Source organism: Nannobrachium achirus, assembly GCF_963921795.1.
Source record: "Nannobrachium achirus genome assembly, chromosome: 12".
Classification (NCBI taxonomy): Eukaryota; Metazoa; Chordata; class Actinopteri; order Myctophiformes; family Myctophidae; genus Nannobrachium; species Nannobrachium achirus.
This window is the reverse complement of record NC_137832.1, coordinates 56,073,322-56,093,432: the sequence shown is the minus strand read 5'-3', so window position 1 is coordinate 56,093,432 and position 20,111 is coordinate 56,073,322. Positions and strand designations below refer to the sequence as shown.

The 20,111-nt window shown below is 41.5% G+C and overlaps 1 protein-coding gene across 1 annotated transcript; it reads left to right on the top strand.

Moving 5' to 3' along the window:
* Positions 1-1,984: 1,984 nt before the first annotated feature.
* Positions 1,985-19,376, top strand: ydjc (YdjC chitooligosaccharide deacetylase homolog; the record flags this gene model as incomplete). Its single annotated transcript, XM_080738162.1, has 5 exons — positions 1,985-2,148; positions 3,608-3,767; positions 11,647-11,746; positions 16,387-16,564; positions 19,022-19,376. The coding sequence occupies 5 exons, from the start codon at positions 1,985-1,987 to the stop codon at positions 19,374-19,376; spliced, it is 957 nt and encodes a 318-aa protein (XP_080594288.1).
* Positions 19,377-20,111: the final 735 nt, after the last annotated feature.

Here is a 20,111-nt window from a genome sequence, read left to right as displayed (position 1 = left end):
TTTATTTTTGTAAAAGTAACAATACCACAATATATAAATACTGTTACAAGAAAAGGTCCTGCATTCAACATTCTATTTGAGTAAAAGCACATAAGTATTGGCATCAAAATGTACTAACAATACAAAAAGTTAAAATTAATTTAAAAAAAGATCATTATACAAAAAGTTCACACATTTTATTTCAAAGGTTTTCAAAAGCGCAGATCTACAATCTTATCTCGGCCATGATATGATGTGCTGTGAGCTTGCGGATTTGCTATTTTTGAATAAACAAAGTAGACTGCGGAAGGCTCCAAAGTCATTCATTCCAGTTACAGGGCCTCACCGGGTACCTGTGTCCTACGGGGGCCCCCAACGTGGCCGCTGATACTGTATGACTATTCTGATAGCAGGTCCCTAAACAGTGTTTGTGGCATGTTTGGTGTGGATGGGTGTGCCTGTGGCACCCTGCGGGGACCCTGCCCTGGTATGGCTATTCTGATGGCAGACCCCTGACTAACGTTGGTACCAAGTTCTGTGCGGGTCGGACCAATGGTGCTAGGTTTGTTGCTGTTCACCGTCCGTGCGGCCAACCAGAATTTTAATAGAATAGGCCTATTAGGCCTGGGCCGCTGGTGCAGCATTTTTTTTTTTTTGATCCAGCACCCAGCCTAGTAGGTCTGGGATGTGTGTGTCTTTTATCAGCTTCTCTCTCAAATAGCTCTATATTCCCATAGACTAGAGTGGTTGTTCTGTAACAGGGGTCTCCTCAACTCTTTAGTGAACAGAAAATACACATTTCTACTTTTCTAGTCATGATGCCAGTTTTCATCCAATCAGGGGAAAGAACTCATTCAGGATACGGGACAAAGAAATGACATTGGAAGCGTCAAGCGATGAAACAAATATAAATTGGAACTGTAACACAAGCTGATAGATGAGCTTTGTGTGATTCTCCTTCCTGATTGGCTAAAATGTGTAACCCACATTGACATTTATTGTATTGATTTAAAGGTAGGGTAAGTGATTTTCTATATTCTGATACCCATTGCTGTATAGAGTGTATGTTCAGTAATAGGAGTCTCCATGTCTCTACAGCCTTTCAGAAAAAGCATTTCCAGGTCTGATACCAATTTTATCCAATCAGGATATAGAGTAAACAAGTGAAATTAGAAGTGATGACACAAATAAATGAGAAGACAAAATAGGAACTGGAACTTTTATTGAACCCCCCTGTTATTTAACAAACACTCTATTAATGACTACTATCAGAATATGGAGCTATAAAATATCACTATTAATATACACCACTGATGAACGAATGTGTTCCTAACATATTCCACAAGAGGGCGCTACGGCTCTGAGTAAAGAAGGCTACAGGAATACACATCATCAATGTTGTCGGAAGTAGACTCTCTCTCACAGTTCCTCGATTGCAGCCTCTCTGCCCGGCTTTTTAGGACATAAATGGCCGATCCTGTGTCATAATACAATGGGTAAGTTTACGAGTACATAACGTTTATGATAAAAACACAAACTTTTATGAAGGGACTTCGGTCGGTGCTTTGCGCGTGTCGTGCATGCAACTGCTGGCATTTCTGCAATCTGTTCACATAAACATTATGTTCTTTGAAACCGATCTTGAATGCAATCGCACGACAATTAAAGAACAGATCTACAACAAGCTCAGAACGGCGATCGCCTTTTTGTCGCGCGATCATCGCATTCAAGATCGGCTTCAAAGAACATAAGCCACGTGATCCGCTGGGCGATGATTACAATGTATCTATAAATAATGTGTAGAGGGAGAGTGTTACGTGTCACACACACACACACACACGCGCGATCGCACTAAAACACACGCACGCAGGCACTCACACATCCTACTTTGCCTGTGTGTGTCAATCTACTCTTATGTGACTTGTCCGGCTGTCCCTGTCTGTCCCGGACCTGTCCTGTCCTCCTGTCCCCGGCCATCCAGCGTCCTGTCCAGGGGACCAGCGTCATGCCAGTGCCCAGGGTGAAGTTGGTGGTGACCGGGGATGACTTCGGCTACTGTCCCCGGCGGAACCGGGGCATCGTGGACTGCTTCCAGGCGGGAGGGATCTCCAACGTGTCGCTGTTGGTCAACGGCTCCGCCGCCCACAACGCAGCGGACCTGGCCAAAAGGTGTGTAGTTAATAGAGTGTGTGTGTGTGTGTGTGTGTGTGTGTGTGTGTGTGTGTGTGTGTGTGTGTGTGTGTGTGTGTGTGTGTGTGTGTGTGTGTGTGTGTGAGAGAGGTTTGCCTAGGAAAAGCTACAGTTCACTGGTACAAGGTCAACTAAGAAAAAAGGATAAACACCATAAGGAAGCCTTTGGCTTGTTTAAATGGGGGTCCCTTTTACAACTCATACAACATTAAAAGACAGACAAACAGAACACAGTAGGCTACTATGCAGAAAATATCACAAGACAGTCGTAAAAAAAAAAAAAAAGAATGTTATGAAATAAAAAATAATGGTTATGTATGTATGTATGTAGGCCTATGTAGGCTGTAGTCTTATGTGTGCATGTATTGTGTGTAGTCTTATGTATATGTTCAACTATTATTATTATTATTATTATAATTATTATTAGTGCAAACATTTTCAAAGTAAATACAAAATCTTGTAGGTCTTTGCCATTAACTCTTATGCGTGGTTACTTCTAGGAATATTTCACTTTCAAGTAAAATAAACATTAAAATAAAAACATCAAGAATCACGGACCCCTCATGCAATACAACTTTCTATAATGCGTGTGGGGGCTGTGATTTTTCCTTTTTTTATATTCTATATATTTATTTGTTAATGTTTATTTTATTTGGAAATGAAATATCCCTTTAAGACATATTACGTATGTTCATGTAAAAGTAATTACAGAAATAGCATTGATTGTAATAGATTGTTTATTGAACCTATATGTATTTTGTATGGAGAACAGGAGAAGGGCTAAAAGGAACAACCACACACAGCCTAATGGTTCAAGATAGAAATCAGACACTGGGACATTGTGTAGTAAAGCAATGAAAACAATCCATTTTTTAAACACACACGCACGCACGCACGCACTAGGGATGGGACGATACGCGATATTATCGTTTATCGTGATAAAAACACTCATGATAATTGTATTGTGGAGATTTAATTTATCGTGATATTGTCCTCCGTCATGCACTGGAATCAATTCACCTTTTATTTGTCGAGCTGCTTATCCGGTACCACTTAAACCCTCTATAATTGGTAAAAGGTACTTATAATATACGTACTTGATACTGTCTCTATCAAATGTCTTTGCCAAAAAATAGCCGATCTACAAGCTCACAACGCGTCGCATTGCGACACGTTGTGAGCTTGTAGATCTGCTATTTTTTGGCAAATGTTCCACCCCAGGATAATGGATTTTGATTATCGCGATAATATCGTAAATCGCGATTTCTTTGGTCACAATAATCGTGATATGAAAATGTCATATCGATCCCATCCCTGGCACGCACATGCACACGCACACGCACACACACACACACACACACACACACACACACACACACACACACACACACACACACACACACACTTCTTTTTTTAATCCTGGTTGTTTCCCGTGCAGACATCACATCCCTATTGGCCTCCATGCCAACCTGTCAGAGGGAGTGCCCGTGTGCCAGAGTCTGAGGCTGGAGTCCAGCCTGGTCAACAAGGAAGGCCTCTTCCATGGAAAGATGGGCTTCCGTGAAGCACTGAAGAGTGGACACATAGCCATAGCAGAGGTACGGTACTGTGCTGCTCCCCAAACCTTTTGAAGAGTGGACACATAGCCATAGCAGAGGTACGCTACTGTGCTGGTCCCCAAACCTTTTCATGTCAAGGTCCCACAAATTGACACTAATTAGCCCACAGACCCCCCATTTGAAAAGATATGCCAGGGACCCTCATATAAGAGATGATTTTTACAGATCTAGCAGTGATTCTCAACTATTCTTTTTACATAAATTAGGCTACGGACCCCGATTTTAATGGCATTTCTATCTCTTAGACACCACATCTGTTGTAAAATTTGCTGTGTTATGTTAATGTTAATTTTACTCAGAGAGTGTTGAGTTACCCATAAGTGTCCATTTGGTTCCTATCTATCATTTAGCTGGGGACCCCCTGGAATTCCCTCACTTTGAGAACCAATGCTGTACTGTACTGTACTGCACCGTTTCCCAAACAGTCTGCGGGTCGCAGAACACATTTCTATGGGTCCCTTAAATATTTGCTTCCTAAAAAAAAAGAAAAAAAGTTTCTAAGTGATTTCATTAGTAAATATCATTAGTAAATCAGAAAACAAATGTTTAAGAAGTTGTAAAAATTGCTGATCTACAAGCTACGAGCTTTCAGATCTGCTGTTTTTGCTAGTTTGGGTCCCGGGTCTCTAGTTTGTTGATTACTTTTGATGCAAAACTGGTCTTTTTTCCTTTCTTTCTTTCTTTCTTTCTTTCTTTCTTTCTTTCTATGACGTCAGTCTCGTGTGAGCTGTTGATACTGCATAGGGACATAGGGACCTACACAAGTCAAACGTAGGAGCGGTTTGCACCGCTCGAAAATAACCATAATATTATCAAACGGCTACATTAGTATTACTGTAAATAAAGTGTCACAGTAACAGCAGAAATATCAACATAGTTTTGACTTCACACTGTGTGTTTGTTGGAGTGAAATACTGCAACTCCAAACAATACTTATCGTTCTCTGTGTGCCATACCGGCATTCTCCATCTCTGACCTCGTTGTGTGACTGACTGCGTGTGACATAGTGGGTGTGCCTGTGTGCGCGCGCACGGATGTGCATGTGTGTGTGCCACTTTCAGACATGCACTGTATTATAGGATTTTTCCAGAGCTCGAACAGAGTGTGTGTGAACTTAACATTCCGGATCAGTAGGATTGGACATACAAAAGATGTTATGGGGCCAGGAAATATTGCTTTTGCATGGTTTTTATCTAGTTGTGTCCTGTTATTTACCCGGATTTTTTTTTCTTTTTTTTTTTTTTACTTAACAACACTTATTAACAATAATAACAATTTCCCTTTCCCTCCACACACTGTGGAGACAAATCAAATAGCCTAAAGTCATAACTTAATTATGACAACTTAGGGTTGTCATAATTATGCATTTTCCTCGCAGCCACCACCTGTTTGTGTATTTCTGCCAAATGTTCACATTATAACATGTCCCATGGATTAAAGTTCTCAGTGGCCATTCCTGATTTCAGTCATATGGATTCCATAGTAGCCAGCGTCTCTTCTATGGAAGCATGTTGCGCAGCGAAAATAGCAGATCTACAAGCTCAGCTTTACAAACACGCCGCGCTGCGATCTGTTGTGCGATCGGCCATTCTCGGTCATTAGCTATTTCCGAAGCATCTTCAATAAACATGCATGGTCTCTGAAATGCCATAAAAGCAAAAGTTTAAAGCCTCAAATCTGTGATTCTTCAACTGGTCAGCTCTATGTGGAGCAGCACCAACATAAGGTTTAGAATGATAATGGCTAAAACATCATTAAACTTTCGGGCATGAGTTTTTCTTTTTGCTTTATTCCGTGCAGGTCCACAATCACGATTGTCAAAGACCTGGAACGTATTATTACTTTAACCATTACTTTATGTTTTAGCTATTGAAAAATAGCAGACGTACAAGCTCACAGCCTGGCGCAGAGTGCTGCGCTGCGAGGCTTGTATATCTGTTATCTTTGTCAGATGGGGGTCCGCAGTCAAATACATATAATTCTAGGGGGTCCTTGACATGAAAAGGTTTGAGAACCACTGACATAGAAACATGCCTTTTTCAAAAAACCTTAGAACGATTTAGACGACATTTATAGAATCATGTCAAAATATTCAAAGACTTGCACAAATGTTCATGATTAAAAAAACAAAAACAAACAGATCTACAAGCACAGAGTACCACACTGCAAGCTTGTAGATCTGCTATTCTTAAATAGTTAAAGCATAAAATAATGGTTAAGCATCAGCCAAAAGCAGCACAGTGTTTCGTCAGCCTGCGTGGTGGTTGCACCTCCTCAGGCGTCATGTACTGTATGTACAATATTATCATTGCGTTCACTTCCTGATGTATGGCTGGGAAAGGCAGCTTAACTGGTTCAACTGGATTGACATCCAATCTTCTAACTTTTTAGGCCAGTTTTTCTCAAATGGGGGTTATGCGTACCCCTAGGGGTATGCGTGGGTACTGCAGGGTGTACGTGAGAAGAAACTAGATTAGTTTTCCCCAAGGGCCGAATTATGTCTAGGGTACCAAGCCGAGGGCCACAACATTGCAGGGGGCGACGGCGACAGCGGCGTTCCTGCTACTCCAGTGACAGTTCAGATATCGTCGTTGTCGGGTGAAAATCTTTTATGTCCAAAACCGGTTTGAATTTACAAGCACACCGATCTACAAGCACACAACGCCTGTGTGCACACAACGAGGTGTTGTGTGCTTGTAGATCTGCTGTTTTCACTACTTTTGTGCGACGGCCTTGTATGATTTGCGATGGAACGTACAAATTTGGAGATACGAGATTTCCAGCCGACAACGACGATATACTAGTGTTGTTGCTGCTCTTATTATCTTACCATTATTACTGGGGTTGGTGTGGGCCAGACAGTAGCCCCCCGCAGGCCGCAAATGGCCCACGGGCCGCCTATTGGGGAACCCTGAACTAGAACATGGGAATACGTATGTATTTAGTGTGATAAAACATCGACAGACTTTGTGTGAACCTGCTCATTTGTAAATTGTTCAACCAAATTACACCAATACCTTGATTAGTACATCCGTTATTGAATAGAAAGCAATGTTTATTTCTTATTTGCCATTATGCTGTTTTATTTTGAACATATTGGCATGGGAACTGTACTTTTGACGTAACATTTTCTAAGCAAAATGCTGTAGTCTGCTTCAGAAATCAGTATAAGTTTGAGAACCACTGTTTTAGGCTAAAACCAGTTCTAATGGAGACAGCGCTTAGTGACTCTCTCGATCCATATCCCAACAGTAAATATCATTTTCAGGTCAGGATACCACTTTTAATCCAATCAGGAGAGAGAACTCGTACAACAGGATACAGGATAAACAAGAGAAAGTGGAAACGGTAAACAAGAAATGATAATTGGAGAAGGAGAGTCCCGCACACAGTCTTCACTCACAATAACTTTATTACAACATTTCGGTCGTTCAGACCTTCATCAGGCATGATGAAGACATGATGAAGACCAGGCATGATGAAGACCGACATCAGGCATGATGCCTGATGAAGGTCTGACTCTGAACGACCGAAATGTTGTAATAAAGTTATTGTGAGTGAAGACTGTTTGCGGGACTCTCCTTCTCCAATTCTCAACGCCACTGTTCCAACGCACCAGTCCTTGTAGGTGTGTAAAAGGCCTTCTCCTCTAAACAAGAAATGATGAAATGTAATAATAATCCTCCTAAAAAAGGTATTTTCAGTTTATCATTGTACTGGAGAGACAGGGAGACCCCTGTTACGGAACAAACACTATAGCAATTGTTATTATATAGACCCATAACCTTTTAACAATACACCCTACTTGTGTAGTAAGTGTTGTGTGTGTTTGTCCAGGTGGAACATGGGAGGTGCTCACATGTGTATTAATAGTAGTGTTGTAGAGATGTATGTACCAATGTTGTTTTTGACTGCAAATTTTGATTTAGTTTTAGTCTTTTGAATAAAATGTAATTTAGTCACCTGAAAAGTTTTAGTTTTAGTCTAATTTTAGTCAACTAAAATGTATTTTGGCAGGCCTTGATGGCATCATAATGATTTTACACTTGGTTGCGTGCTGAACATAGCCGATCTACAAGCTCACAACGCGTCGCAGCGCGACACGATGTGAGCTTGTAGATCTGCTATTTTCAGCAGAGCAACCAAAACAGAGCAACCAAACATAAAATTACTCTCTTCTCCAATAGTCCCTCCCTAACGTTTTAGTCTAGTTTTTAATTTGTTGACGAAAATGTCAATATATTCATGCTGTTTGGGCATGTCTTGCCCAAACAATTCTTTCGACAATTAGACTCAATTATTTTAAATTTTATATGGAACGGGAAAACCCCAAGAATATGTAAACCTTTACTTCAGAGGGAAAGATCAAAGGGTGGACTTGGCCTACCTAATTTCCAGGCTTATTATTGGGCAGCAAATATGTTTAAAATTGCACTCTGGCTCTCAGAGACCGAGGACAGCTGGGTTCAATTGGAATCTAACTCCTGTCACTCTTCGTCCTTAAAGGCTTTAGTATGTAGCAGTCTCCCACTCAAACCTAAGCAACACTCTTCTAAGAATTTGGCAACAAATTAGACAACACTTTGGATGGACATCCTGGTCCCAAGCTACACCATTATGTAACGACCAACAATTTCAACCGGGCAAAACCGATGGTAGATTTTCCTTCTGGTCGACACAAGGTTTGTCTTGTTTGGGAAACCTCTACATAGATGGCACTTTTGCCAGCTTCACACAGTTACGCTTGGCATTTCATCTACAACACTTTGATTTATTTAGATATTTCCAAATTCGTAACTTTGCTAGACATAATACCTTATCATTCCCACAGATTCCACCGGCTTCGGGCATTGACCTTATTTTACCAGTAAATCAACTATCAAAAGGCCATATTTCTTTTTTATATAACCTATTAACGACAGCAACTCCTCCTGCTCTGTCGAAGATCAAAGTAGGGTGGGAAACCGAACTGGGTATCACTATGTCAGATAGGTTTTGGGATGCTGCATTAAATGCTGTTAACTCTTCATCATCTTGTGCGAGACTCGGTCTCATTCAATTTAAAGTACTTCATAGGATACATTATAGTAAAGCCAGATTAGCGAGAATATACCCAGACCTCTCTGACACCTGTGATAGATGCTCTCTAACCCCAGCCGATTTGACTCGTATGTTTTGGTCATGCCCAAGCCTGGTGGACTATTGGAGATATTTTTTCGAGGTAATTTCGGAAATAATAGGACTAAATGTGGATCCATCACCTCGTATTGCCATTTTTGGTGTCCCTGAAGAGGGAACCAGAATAAACACTAGACAAAGAAACATAATCTTATTTGCCTCTTTAATCGCTCGTCGTCGAATCCTCCTTATGTACATATACAAATTATTATTTTATTTTGGATCTCAACACATAAAGCGCCACTCGAGGTTGAATTAACATGCTGGTTTCTTTACTTCCTTTACTCTCTCTAATTTCTCTTAACTCTTTTCTTTTCTCTTTTTTCTTATCTTTCCTCTTTCTCTTTCTCTTTCTCTTTCTCTCTTTAGCTTCGGGGGGTAGGGGTATAGCAGTGATGTCATTACGTGCGCGTCACGCGTCTCTGACGCATTCACGTTGCCTAAAGACGCATTCACGTCAGTGTCCTTGGGTCCCACGGACGCATCGCCTCCATTGGAGTCCACGTTAAAATAATTTACCACGTTGCGAAAAAAAATATATTTTAAAAAGTCCAGACGCCACCATTGTTCATGGGTGAAGGCATGCTACTTAACGCTATGTTAACACAAATGAAATCCGCGTAGAAAGTCTTAAAACAGACGATAGAACTAACGACAGTGTGTTTTGAACGCCATTGTGTATCCGTGGATGGTCACAGAATTCAATGGGTGCCTGAGTTTTAGCGTAGCACCGGGCCGCTCTCTGACCATAGTGGCACAGCGTGTTAGGTGATACACCAAAAAGTGTTCCCCCACAGAACGTGTATGGCGCAGAAACATGACATGCTCACTGCTCACACAGCGACCCGCCTCCTCTCCCTCTGTCCTCTTCATTCAATAACAACTGGATACACACGCTATTGTTTATAGATGTGGTGGACATTGGACAACGTGTTAGAAGCCACACAGGTCTTCATTGCGTCTTTACAACAATAGCGACGATTAACGTCGTGGTGAACGTGGTCAAATAACCTTTATTGGCTCAACTACAACACGGAGGAAGCAAGCTAGCCTAGCATGTATGCTATCTGAGACAGTATGTATGTAGCCTAGGCTGCCTAACTGTTTGATTGATATAGTGTTTTCGTGGCGGCGCCGTCCATTTGGTGGTCCGCCGCGGACCACCGCGGCCGCCTGTGCCTTGCCCTCCCGCATCCATAGAGGGGCGGCACGTCCCTCTATGATCAACCGTTCAAAACAAAAGTAGCCGATCTACAAGCAATCCCTTTTGACCCAGTCCACTGGTTCTCTGTACAGTAGAGCAAACACAAGCACGGCATTTCCCCCATTCCATAGAAGCAGTAACAGTACAAACAGGAGACATCATGATCTCACTTAGAAGATCCATATATTATCGATGTATATAAAATAACAGGTGGCTGACTGGCTGTTGATTATGAAGACTCGGTAAAAGCTTCTATCTACGCCCCCAAGTGGTCAACATCCGATATTACCGGTTAGGTATAAAAAAAAATCAAACCATCATATGACTATTTGGAAGTATTAAAATTGTAAGATTTGGAATTGTGGTTCATTTCTTTCAGACACATTTCTACGTAACATGAACATAACCATATAATAACCAATTCAAGTTAAATGCTGCACTTTGTCAAAAATGACATGATGCGTTGAATTTTTGTGGGACCCATAAAATATCCCTGGGACTCATCCGAAAGACCCGTCTTGGGTCCCGGGACTCATTACATTAAAAACCTATTAACATCACTGGGTATAGAGTAGCTGGGGAAAAGGAAAAAAAAAAAAAAGAAAAACCACAAAGAAGGCACCAACCTTACTTGAAGAACAATTCAAGATTTTTAAGAAATGAACATACTTACTCGCTCAGTGTGATTTATTGCACAAATGTCGAAGATACAATGTAATGTATGCATGGTATGTGAATTGATGGCTTTGTGAGAAATTTGTGGAATAAAATTTATATATAAAAGAAAATGTCAATATATTTAGTCTTGGTTTTAGTCATCACAGCTTAGTTTTTATTTTGTTTTTATTTAGTTTTCGTCAGTGAAAAAAAATGCTGTCGACATTCGACAAACAATTTTCGTCATAGTTTTAGTCGAGGAAATCAACACTGGTATGTACCCATTCAAAATGATACCGATTCCGATACCCATAAGCTGAGTATTGGTCAATATCGGATACCAGAGTGCAATTAAAACATATATATCTAGGACCCTCAGGGTTACTTGAGGGGGTTACAAATAGACCCTTACAAGTCTGTAACTCTTGAGAGTGTCGAAATGGACCCTTGGTTACATTTTTACATAAATTAAGTTAAAGTGCAGCCACAAGTTGGTAAAACAATAATGTAAATAGTACAGTAAGAGTATAAAACATTCGTGCAACATCAGCTGAAGCATTCAAAGCATGACTGTAAATGAAATGTCGTCATGTGACGAATTGCGTCGTATCTGATTGAAACAGACTGACATACTCGCCGATACCGGCATTTTATGCAGTATCAACAGCTTTTCGGAACAACTCTGTGTTTGTGTCTAAGAGGAGCATGGGAGGTCCTCACGTGTATAGTAATATAGTGTTGTGTGTGTTTGTGTCCAGGTGTAACATGGGAGGTCCTCACGTGTATAGTAATAGTAGTGTTGTGTGTGTTTGTGTCCAGGTGGAGCTGGAGCTCAGAGCTCAGGTGAAGCTGTTCAGGGAGCTCACGGGTCACCTGCCCTGTCACATGGATGGTCACCAACACGTCCACGTACTGCCAGGTACACTATAGTAATAATAACCAGTAAGACACCCTAAGGCCAAGAATCGACTTTGCCCTAAAGGGTGAGGCGCACATGGGCGCGTGCACGCATCCACCTGGGTGACAGCAGACTGCTGGGCGAGAGCTAGTGCTTTGGCATGGGATCAACTTTGACCAACAAAAATGCACAGACCTGGTTGGTTGTTTAAGTTGGACAAAATGTGGCCAAAATGTCACCTCCATGAAGCTGATTTAAAATAATTGAAGTGGCATTTCTTCCTGGAATGCGTCAAGAAGTATCCAAAGAAGGAGAAGATACGCCCACACCACGGTCCATGCGCCATGACACTTTGGGTGGCGGAACTTGCAACGGAAGCTTGATGAATAACATTGGCGTCTATGAGCTGCAGCTGGGACAGCTCATGAACAAAAAATAATTCTCAACGATTGAGACCTTTGTTGTATAATCGCTCCAGGAATATAAAAGAAGACATATCACAGGTATTTTTACAATCACTTGCTTTTCGATGTGCACGGTACATTATGTTATTGAGGCAGCTAAACAGCGGCGGCGGCCGTTTCTGTCTCTGAGCTATTGCGAGATTTGGATTCCAGACAGGGAATGGTGGAGAGTCTCGCGATACTATCTAGTTCAGAAACGTAAATTGTGCTCTTTAGATGCCTCTATAATGTTATACAGTGTACTCACCGAAAAGCAACACAGCACAAAACAATGTGTGACATGTTTTCTTTTATATTCCTGAGCTGAGTGTTTTATAAAGGTCTCTATCGTTCAGAATAATTTTTTGTTCATGAGCTGTCCTAGCCGAAGCTCATAGACACAATGTTATTCACCGAACCTCCGGTGCCACTTCCGCCACCCAAAGTGTCATGGCGGATGGCCATGGAGCCTAAAATGACATTGGTGTCCCTTCCTTCTTTGATCTTCCTTGGAATGCGTACACAAGTTCACCAAAATTGCACACTGCATTCATGATTTGAGGCATTTCGTTCAAAAGTGACCAATTTGGGAAACTTTGGAAGCCAATAGCCAATCGGGATAGAATATGGAAAATCGGAGAGATCCATGTTGATCACATGACTATAGAGATACTGCTGTGATTTTTGGACACACCTCTTGTCAAATAATTGTGTTACGCAATTAACAGACTCATGGTGGCGCTAGAACAGGCCCATGTGAAAAATGTGGGGCAGAGATTCACTCCCTGAATAGACCGTTTGTCAGCCTTCTGATTGGTCCCTGAGACTCCCTGACTGGCCAACCAGAAAAAATCATTCACTTTTTGCTATCGGGGGTGGAGTTTGTGCAGTGGAGAATGTTGCTTCAGGCTTTCAAAAACTGTCCGCACTGCGCGACACGGAGATCGGCCGGTACGGTGATAGCGACGGCAAGCGTCAAGCGATCTCGCTCATCATAACGAATAAGCTTCAACAAACTAGTTCACATGTACCTTATCAATGGTCTAAGAGTCACGATTGGGTACATATAATTTAAATGGGCAGAATTACGAAAAGCCAGCCTATTATGTGAGGAGAAACATTCTCTCTGTCCTCTTCCTAGTACCCAAGATGCAATGCGCTTCTCTTTCTATCTCTGATCCAGAGGATTAAACTAATTAAAACATTTATTTTTCGGGGGAACACTACTGTTTTGCTATGTAATTACTGTACCTTTTTCTTCCCTTTTTATTAATATCACGTAGATGTGTTTTTTGTGGTACTTTATATAGCTGTAATGAGGCTATGAAGGGAAAAAAAATCGCATCCACTACCACTATAAAAGAATCTGCAAAGAGGATTCTGTCCCACTGGGATTAAACAAATTAAAACATATATTTTCGGGTAAATCCCCTGTTTTGCAATGTAACTACTGTACCTTTGTCTTCCCTTTTTATTAATATCACCTAGGTGTTTTTCCTTTGGTACTTTATATAGCTGTAATGAGGCTATGAAGGGGAAAAAAAATCACATCCACTTCCACTATAAAAACAATCTGCCCAGGGTTAATGTCCCATCATAGTAACAGGGCAGAATGGGGCGGGATTTGCAAAAGGGTTTATTGGCATCCAGGGAGTGTGTGTGCCCATTTTGTGGTAACAGACAGACGGATACAAACATGGACATGACTGACAAGGTGCAAAACATTGTCTCGGCCATGACCTTCAGCCTGGCGGAGACAATATTTCAAGCCCAGGCATTATTTAACTGAAATATACAAGTGGTCCAGAAAAACTAAACAAAAAACACAGATCTTTTCCAATTGACCTATCCCATGGTTGGTTACCCTTATTCCATTCTCTTACTTTACTTTATCCAACCTTCCATTAAACTCATGTTAAAGGAGTAGTTCACCCCCAAAATGACTTTTTTTCTCACGCCATGGAGACTAGAGTCAATAATATTTTTAGTTTTTTGTCGCATTCCTAAGACAAAAATGTGATAATACATTTACCCCCATTCGTTCCGAAACGGGTCCCTATCCGGAATCAATGGGGGTAAATTTACTCGAATCAAATTTTTGTCTTAGGAATGTGAACAAAAACCAAAAAATATTATTGAACTCTACTCTCCATGGCAAGAGTAATCAATAGAAAAAAAGTCATTTTGGGGGTGAACTACTCCTTTAACTGATATACTTGTTTTGTATCTTACCTGTATGTATGAGTGAGCAGACACACGTGCCCATATTACGTTTCCTAATGATGTCTCAATCAGACGATGACTAACTTTTCAGTGGAATTTCTTGACATCCAGTGACTGACAAAATTGACGCATCATCATGAGTCATGAGTCATCGCCCTGGGCAAGATATGACTTCCGGTTGGTGAAGTGGTGGAAGTGCTGCGTTTAACGGAAGTTAAGTCACGTGGTGCGGGTCTGTTTACATTCCCCAGTGAAACAAACACAACGATTGTAGCTCTTAACTCACTCTTAATAGGAGTGAGTCTGCAGTTCTGCAACTGGGAGTTTATTCCTCAGTTTGGGGGCCAGGAGGGGGAATTGTCTAGGGCGAGTGGATCGTTGTCCTGGGGTTTTAAGCGAAGGTTCTGTCCGCATCCCTGTGTTAGCTGATCGGAGTTCACGGGTGGGGTTCAGGGTGCGATCAGGCGTATGAATGGAGGTGCCATACCTGTGGTGGATTTGAAGGCCAGCATCAGTGTTTTGTATTCTGTGCGGGGAGCAACCAGAGGGAGCGGAGAAGGGGGGAAACATGTGGAGGTTTTTGGCTGATTGAAGACCAATCATGCTGCGGCATTTTGGCCAGCGAGGAGTGAGTTACAGTAGTCGAGTTTTGATACGACTGGTGTCTGGATGAGGAGCTGGGCTGACTCCTGGGTGAGGAAGGGTCTGATCCTTCGGATGTTATAGAGTGTGAACCTACAGGATCAGGTGACTGATGCAATGTGTGCCTTGAATGAGAGCTGGCTGTCCTGGACCACACCAAGGTTCTTAGCAGTTGGAACCCAAGTCACCAGGGCGTTGTCTATGGAAATAGTGAGATCCCACATGGGGCAGGTCTTAGCTGGGAAGAAGAGAAGCCCTTATGTGATTATTTAATTTCAAACTTTTTCGCCTATTAATTAAAAAATGTTCTTACATTTGATGGACAGTTGACTTATTAAATATAATTTAAACATATTTTAATACATTTACCTACATAGAAGGTACAGTATTTTATTTATGTATTTACTTTTTTTTTCATAAATATGCCATGGGCCAGTTGTAGTCCGTGGACCATTGGTTGAGAAACAGTGGGATGCATACATAGTAGAGGGTCTGCCCGGAACCGAATACCCGAGAGACGAAAAGAGAACCGAGCCGTTTTGTCCATCCCAAGCTAATAGAAACTACAGCCTTTCTCTTCCTGGAAAGTTGGCGCGCTGAAATAGAAAGCATTGTTCTTGCATTAAAAAAAAAACAATTACGTTTGAAGTTTTTTTTTTTTTTAATAACCACAGTTGGTGTCATTGGTAGGCACGTTTTTGAGAGCCTCTGAGAGGCAGAGCATGTACAGTAGACAGTACAGTAGCATGTACAATAGACAGAAATGGTACAGTCCATAGTGCAGTGGTTCTCAAAAAGAAATTCAGATCAAGGACCCCCAAATTGTCATATTTAGGCAGAGGACTCCCATTTGACATGATAATGAGCTAGGGACACCCATAGTGTTTGTGTTAGATTTAGTACAGACTACAGAGTGACAATATTGTAAAAGTGGGATTGCGCTCACAGTAAACGACAAGTAATGCTTCATTCACCCTAGCAGCGACAAAAAGGGTCCCCAAATGGACTCTTTTGACCACGCTTTGTTGTTTTGTAGCTTTTTGTCGTTGAAAAGGTTGAATTGGTGAATGTGAAAATTTCTACCTTTACTTACTGTTTTTTCTTTCTTTTTTAAACCCTTTATCCTTGATAAATGAATAGATGACCGAGGCGGACTCTGTACTTGATATGCTCTTTTTACCCTTCTCTACATCAAATCCTTTCCCCCGAAAATAGCCGATCTACAAGCTCACAGTGCATTTGGGTAAAAAGAAACAGCTAACATTTCGCACAGCCGAGTTGAAAAATATAGGGAATAATATAGGGAGTTCGTTTTTTTATGTGTGTGTGTGCGTGTGTGTGTGTGTGTGACAGAGGTGCGTGATGTCTTTGCACAGGTCCTCAGTGACTTTGACATCCCGTACACACGCGTCCCTGTGGAGCCCGGCTTGCAGGACTGTCCTTGGCTGCCGCTGCATCTCCGAGCCTTCTATGCACAGGTGGAGAAAGACGCCCTGGAGTCCGTGCATGTGTTCGCACGCTACAGAATCAGGTATATGGTGCATTTATATAGGGCGTAGCTGTGGACGTGGTTTACTGGTGCCACTAAAAGAATCTCCCGTTCATTTTCCCCCTAGACTTTTACACAAATATTCATATCAATATTTTAAGCCTAGAATCAAGCCATCCACGATCCTGGTGAATCAAGACCATGGAACCTTTGATTCTGTGAAAAATACATTTTTGAATATTTAATTATTTTATATACAACATTTAATTTATAAATACCATTTGTTTAGCGATTTACTTATTTTTTCTTTTCACAGAATCAAAGGTTTTATGGTCATGATTCACCAGGTTCCTCGATGGCCTGTTTTCTAGGCTTAAAATAATTGAAATAAATATTTTTGTAAAGGTCTTTCGGAAAAATTTAAATTAAGGTTTTTAAATTTTTTGTGTGTGCGAAAATGAAATGGTGGGTTTGGTACATATTGAACTCTTGAAAAATAAGTAGTAACAAGAGCTAAAGACTAAATAATAACTTCATTGGATACATTGGAACCCAGGTTATTTCCCCCCATTTCCTGAAAAGTAACAAGTAAGCATGCAAGTTTTTTTCCATTAAATGAATGACTCAATGTCAAGTGACCGGCAGTACTTCCACAGTCATGTGTTTTGTTTGTGTCAGTTTGCTGTGGATACACACACAGCTGGGAGAGAACTGTGGAATGTCCGCAGTTCTTTTTGTCCCCATTGTGCAAACGTGGCCTTCACACCAGAATACAGCGATAAGCTGATACGGATACGGGAACGTTAGCGGCACAGTGATATTATCAGCCTGGCTCCTGTGTCACTTGGCCTCTTGTTGGTGGCCTTGAGGGTGGGAAGTGGTGACACCGATGCCACAATCTCCGTGCACCTTTTTACATGACGTAGTGGAAATCACATCGCACACCTAGCTAGTAGTAGAAGTAGGAGGCGCTTCTGACCTGTTTGATGTACTTTGCACTGTTCTGAATAGAGCTTTTTTCTCTCTCCTTTTTGTGGCAGCCATGTTGACATACATAGTTGTATAATGCTACCAGCAGTGGAAAGTAACTAGAAAAAAAGGGTGTACAAAATTATTGCCAGTGCAGAGAGTGTGTAGTGGCTCAAAGAAACCTAGCATCTTTCTAAACAACATGCTTATCTTGAGAACATTCTTAGCATTTTGTGGTCAAGACAAACTAATCTAAGGAACAAAGACATGAGAAGAAGTGAGATTTTATTTGCATAGTAAACTAGCATCTATCGAACAAATGTGACAAAAGGGCATAACAGGAGAGAGAAGTACTAGGGGTCTGAATATGTGAGTGCGAGGGGTTGAGCTGGAGTCTGAAGAGGTGAGTTCTAGCCTAGGGAGTGAGGTGGAGTGCGAAGGTGAGTGCTAGGGGGTGATAATATAGAATGAACAGATAGAACAAACAATGTTACACCCATTCAGCAACTGACACTGGAGACTGGAGAGTCAGGAGCAGCAACATGGCCAATACTGAGGCTTATGGGCTTTTGTGTTATCCTTTTTATCATTATTGTACAACTGTACCCTCTGTAGGTTTTGCAAACTGTTGATAAAGTTAACAGTTGTCAAATGCCGCAATGGTACCAAGCAAATTAGCCGTCCTGGATATAAGTCCAAAGACATTGAACATTTTCATAGATTGAAATTACAAAATGAACGTGAGAGTGAAGGGGGTTGGTTGGCTCATGGTACTCTGAAGTACACATCTACAAGCTCATTCATTCATTTCTTTGTATATTTAAGTTATTTGTCATGTCTGCCACAATTTCTGTTTACAAAAGCCAAGAAGACAAACAGAAATGTAATCTTTATTCATACGTTCCAACATTCAATGCCCCAAAAAAAATCATGCTTAAAGGACAACTTTGTTTTTTTACAACAACATATTCTAGAATCTAGATTATAATTAGAGAAATGAAAAGATGAGTGTTAAAATGTTCTTTCTATCATTTTAGCGATTTGAATGATTTTGATTTCAGTGGGTGGGGGCATGTAGCCTCGTACCCGCCCTCTTCCGGAAACCATCCTGGATAACGGAAGTTGGTCGTTTACTAGGCTAGGGGGCATGCGTACAAGTGGCTAAATATGTATTTTTAGACACAGTAATCCAATTCCCAAGATGCACTGCAGTCTTTCATGGCCAGATGTGACTTATGGGGGCAATAGTGTTACTGTGAATAGTAATAAAGAAGTCAACGGCTTTTTTGTGTCAAAAAAGATGTATTTAGGCACTAAAGTCGCTAAAATTATAGAAAACAGTAACTGAAAACACTCATCTTTTCTTTTCTCCAATTACAATCTAAAATATGAACCCTTGTTGTAAAAAAAACACAGTTGTCCTTTAAATCATAAACCCCAATTATTTGTATGACAATTCCTCGTCATCAAAACCGTGCCACGTCGGTGACTGACGGCCCCTAACCGCCTCTCTCTCTCTCTCTCCCTCAGGTGGCCTGACGTCTACCTGGGTCTGACCACCATGGGCCAGAACATGTCCGTGGCCAACCTGCAGAGGGCGCTCAGCCACGCCCTGGAGGCCCAGCCTTCTGCAGCCTCTACCTCCTCCTCCTCCGGTGCCACATCCTCCTCCTCCGCACCCGACCGGCTCACCGTCACCGCCGAGCTGATGGTCCACCCGGGATATCCCAGCCACCCCCAGGAGGGGGGCTGCGGCCCCCAGGGCCCTGACGCCTTCTCGCAGTCGACCGACAGGCAGCACGAACTGACGGCGCTGACCCACCCCTCGCTGCTGGACCTCTACGCGCAGCAGAGGGTTCAGCTCTGTGCTTTTAAAGACCTCTGAACAGTGCCTGTTATGCGTAGGAACGCGCGGCCTCCGGATCTGCAAGCTCTGTTTTCGGTGCACGGCAGGATGCAAGTATAAGGGGGGCTTGTCCACAGAAAGTGTTTATTTTTTTGAGTGGAGGAGTGCTCTGGATGACCTGCATGAAGTTGGCACCCCATATGATGAAAACATATATAAAAATGGTGTCATTATTTAGTGCTGAATTTGTGCTGAATTGTGCCGTAAATTTTATAATTTGTGCTGGTATCATTTTTGAGATATTTCAAGTTATAGTTTTGCTGAGCCTTGCACCCCCAATTTTTTGGCTCCAAATCGGGAAAAAAGGGTCTCATTCTTTAGTGCTGGATGTGCTCTAATTTGTGCCGTTGAAATCATCAATTGTGTTTTTATATATATTTATATATATAAATATGTATATGGTTATGAATTAGCAGATTTAGCAGCATTACAGTGGTGTGGCCAGCAGAGGGTGATGGAGATAATGGTAGAACATAGGAGCAGAACAGTGGTGTTATGTAGATTAACTAAAAAGTGATAGCACAAATTATAAAATTTACGGCACAATTCAGCACAAATTCAGCACTAAAGAATGACACCATTTTTATTATGTTTTCATCATATGGGGTGCCAACTTCACAGAGGTCTCTGGATATCAAGTGTATGGCGCTTCTTACTAACTAAGCGCGTGCTCGAACGTTGTGTCATTATTGTCATTATAAGCTTTTTCAAAAA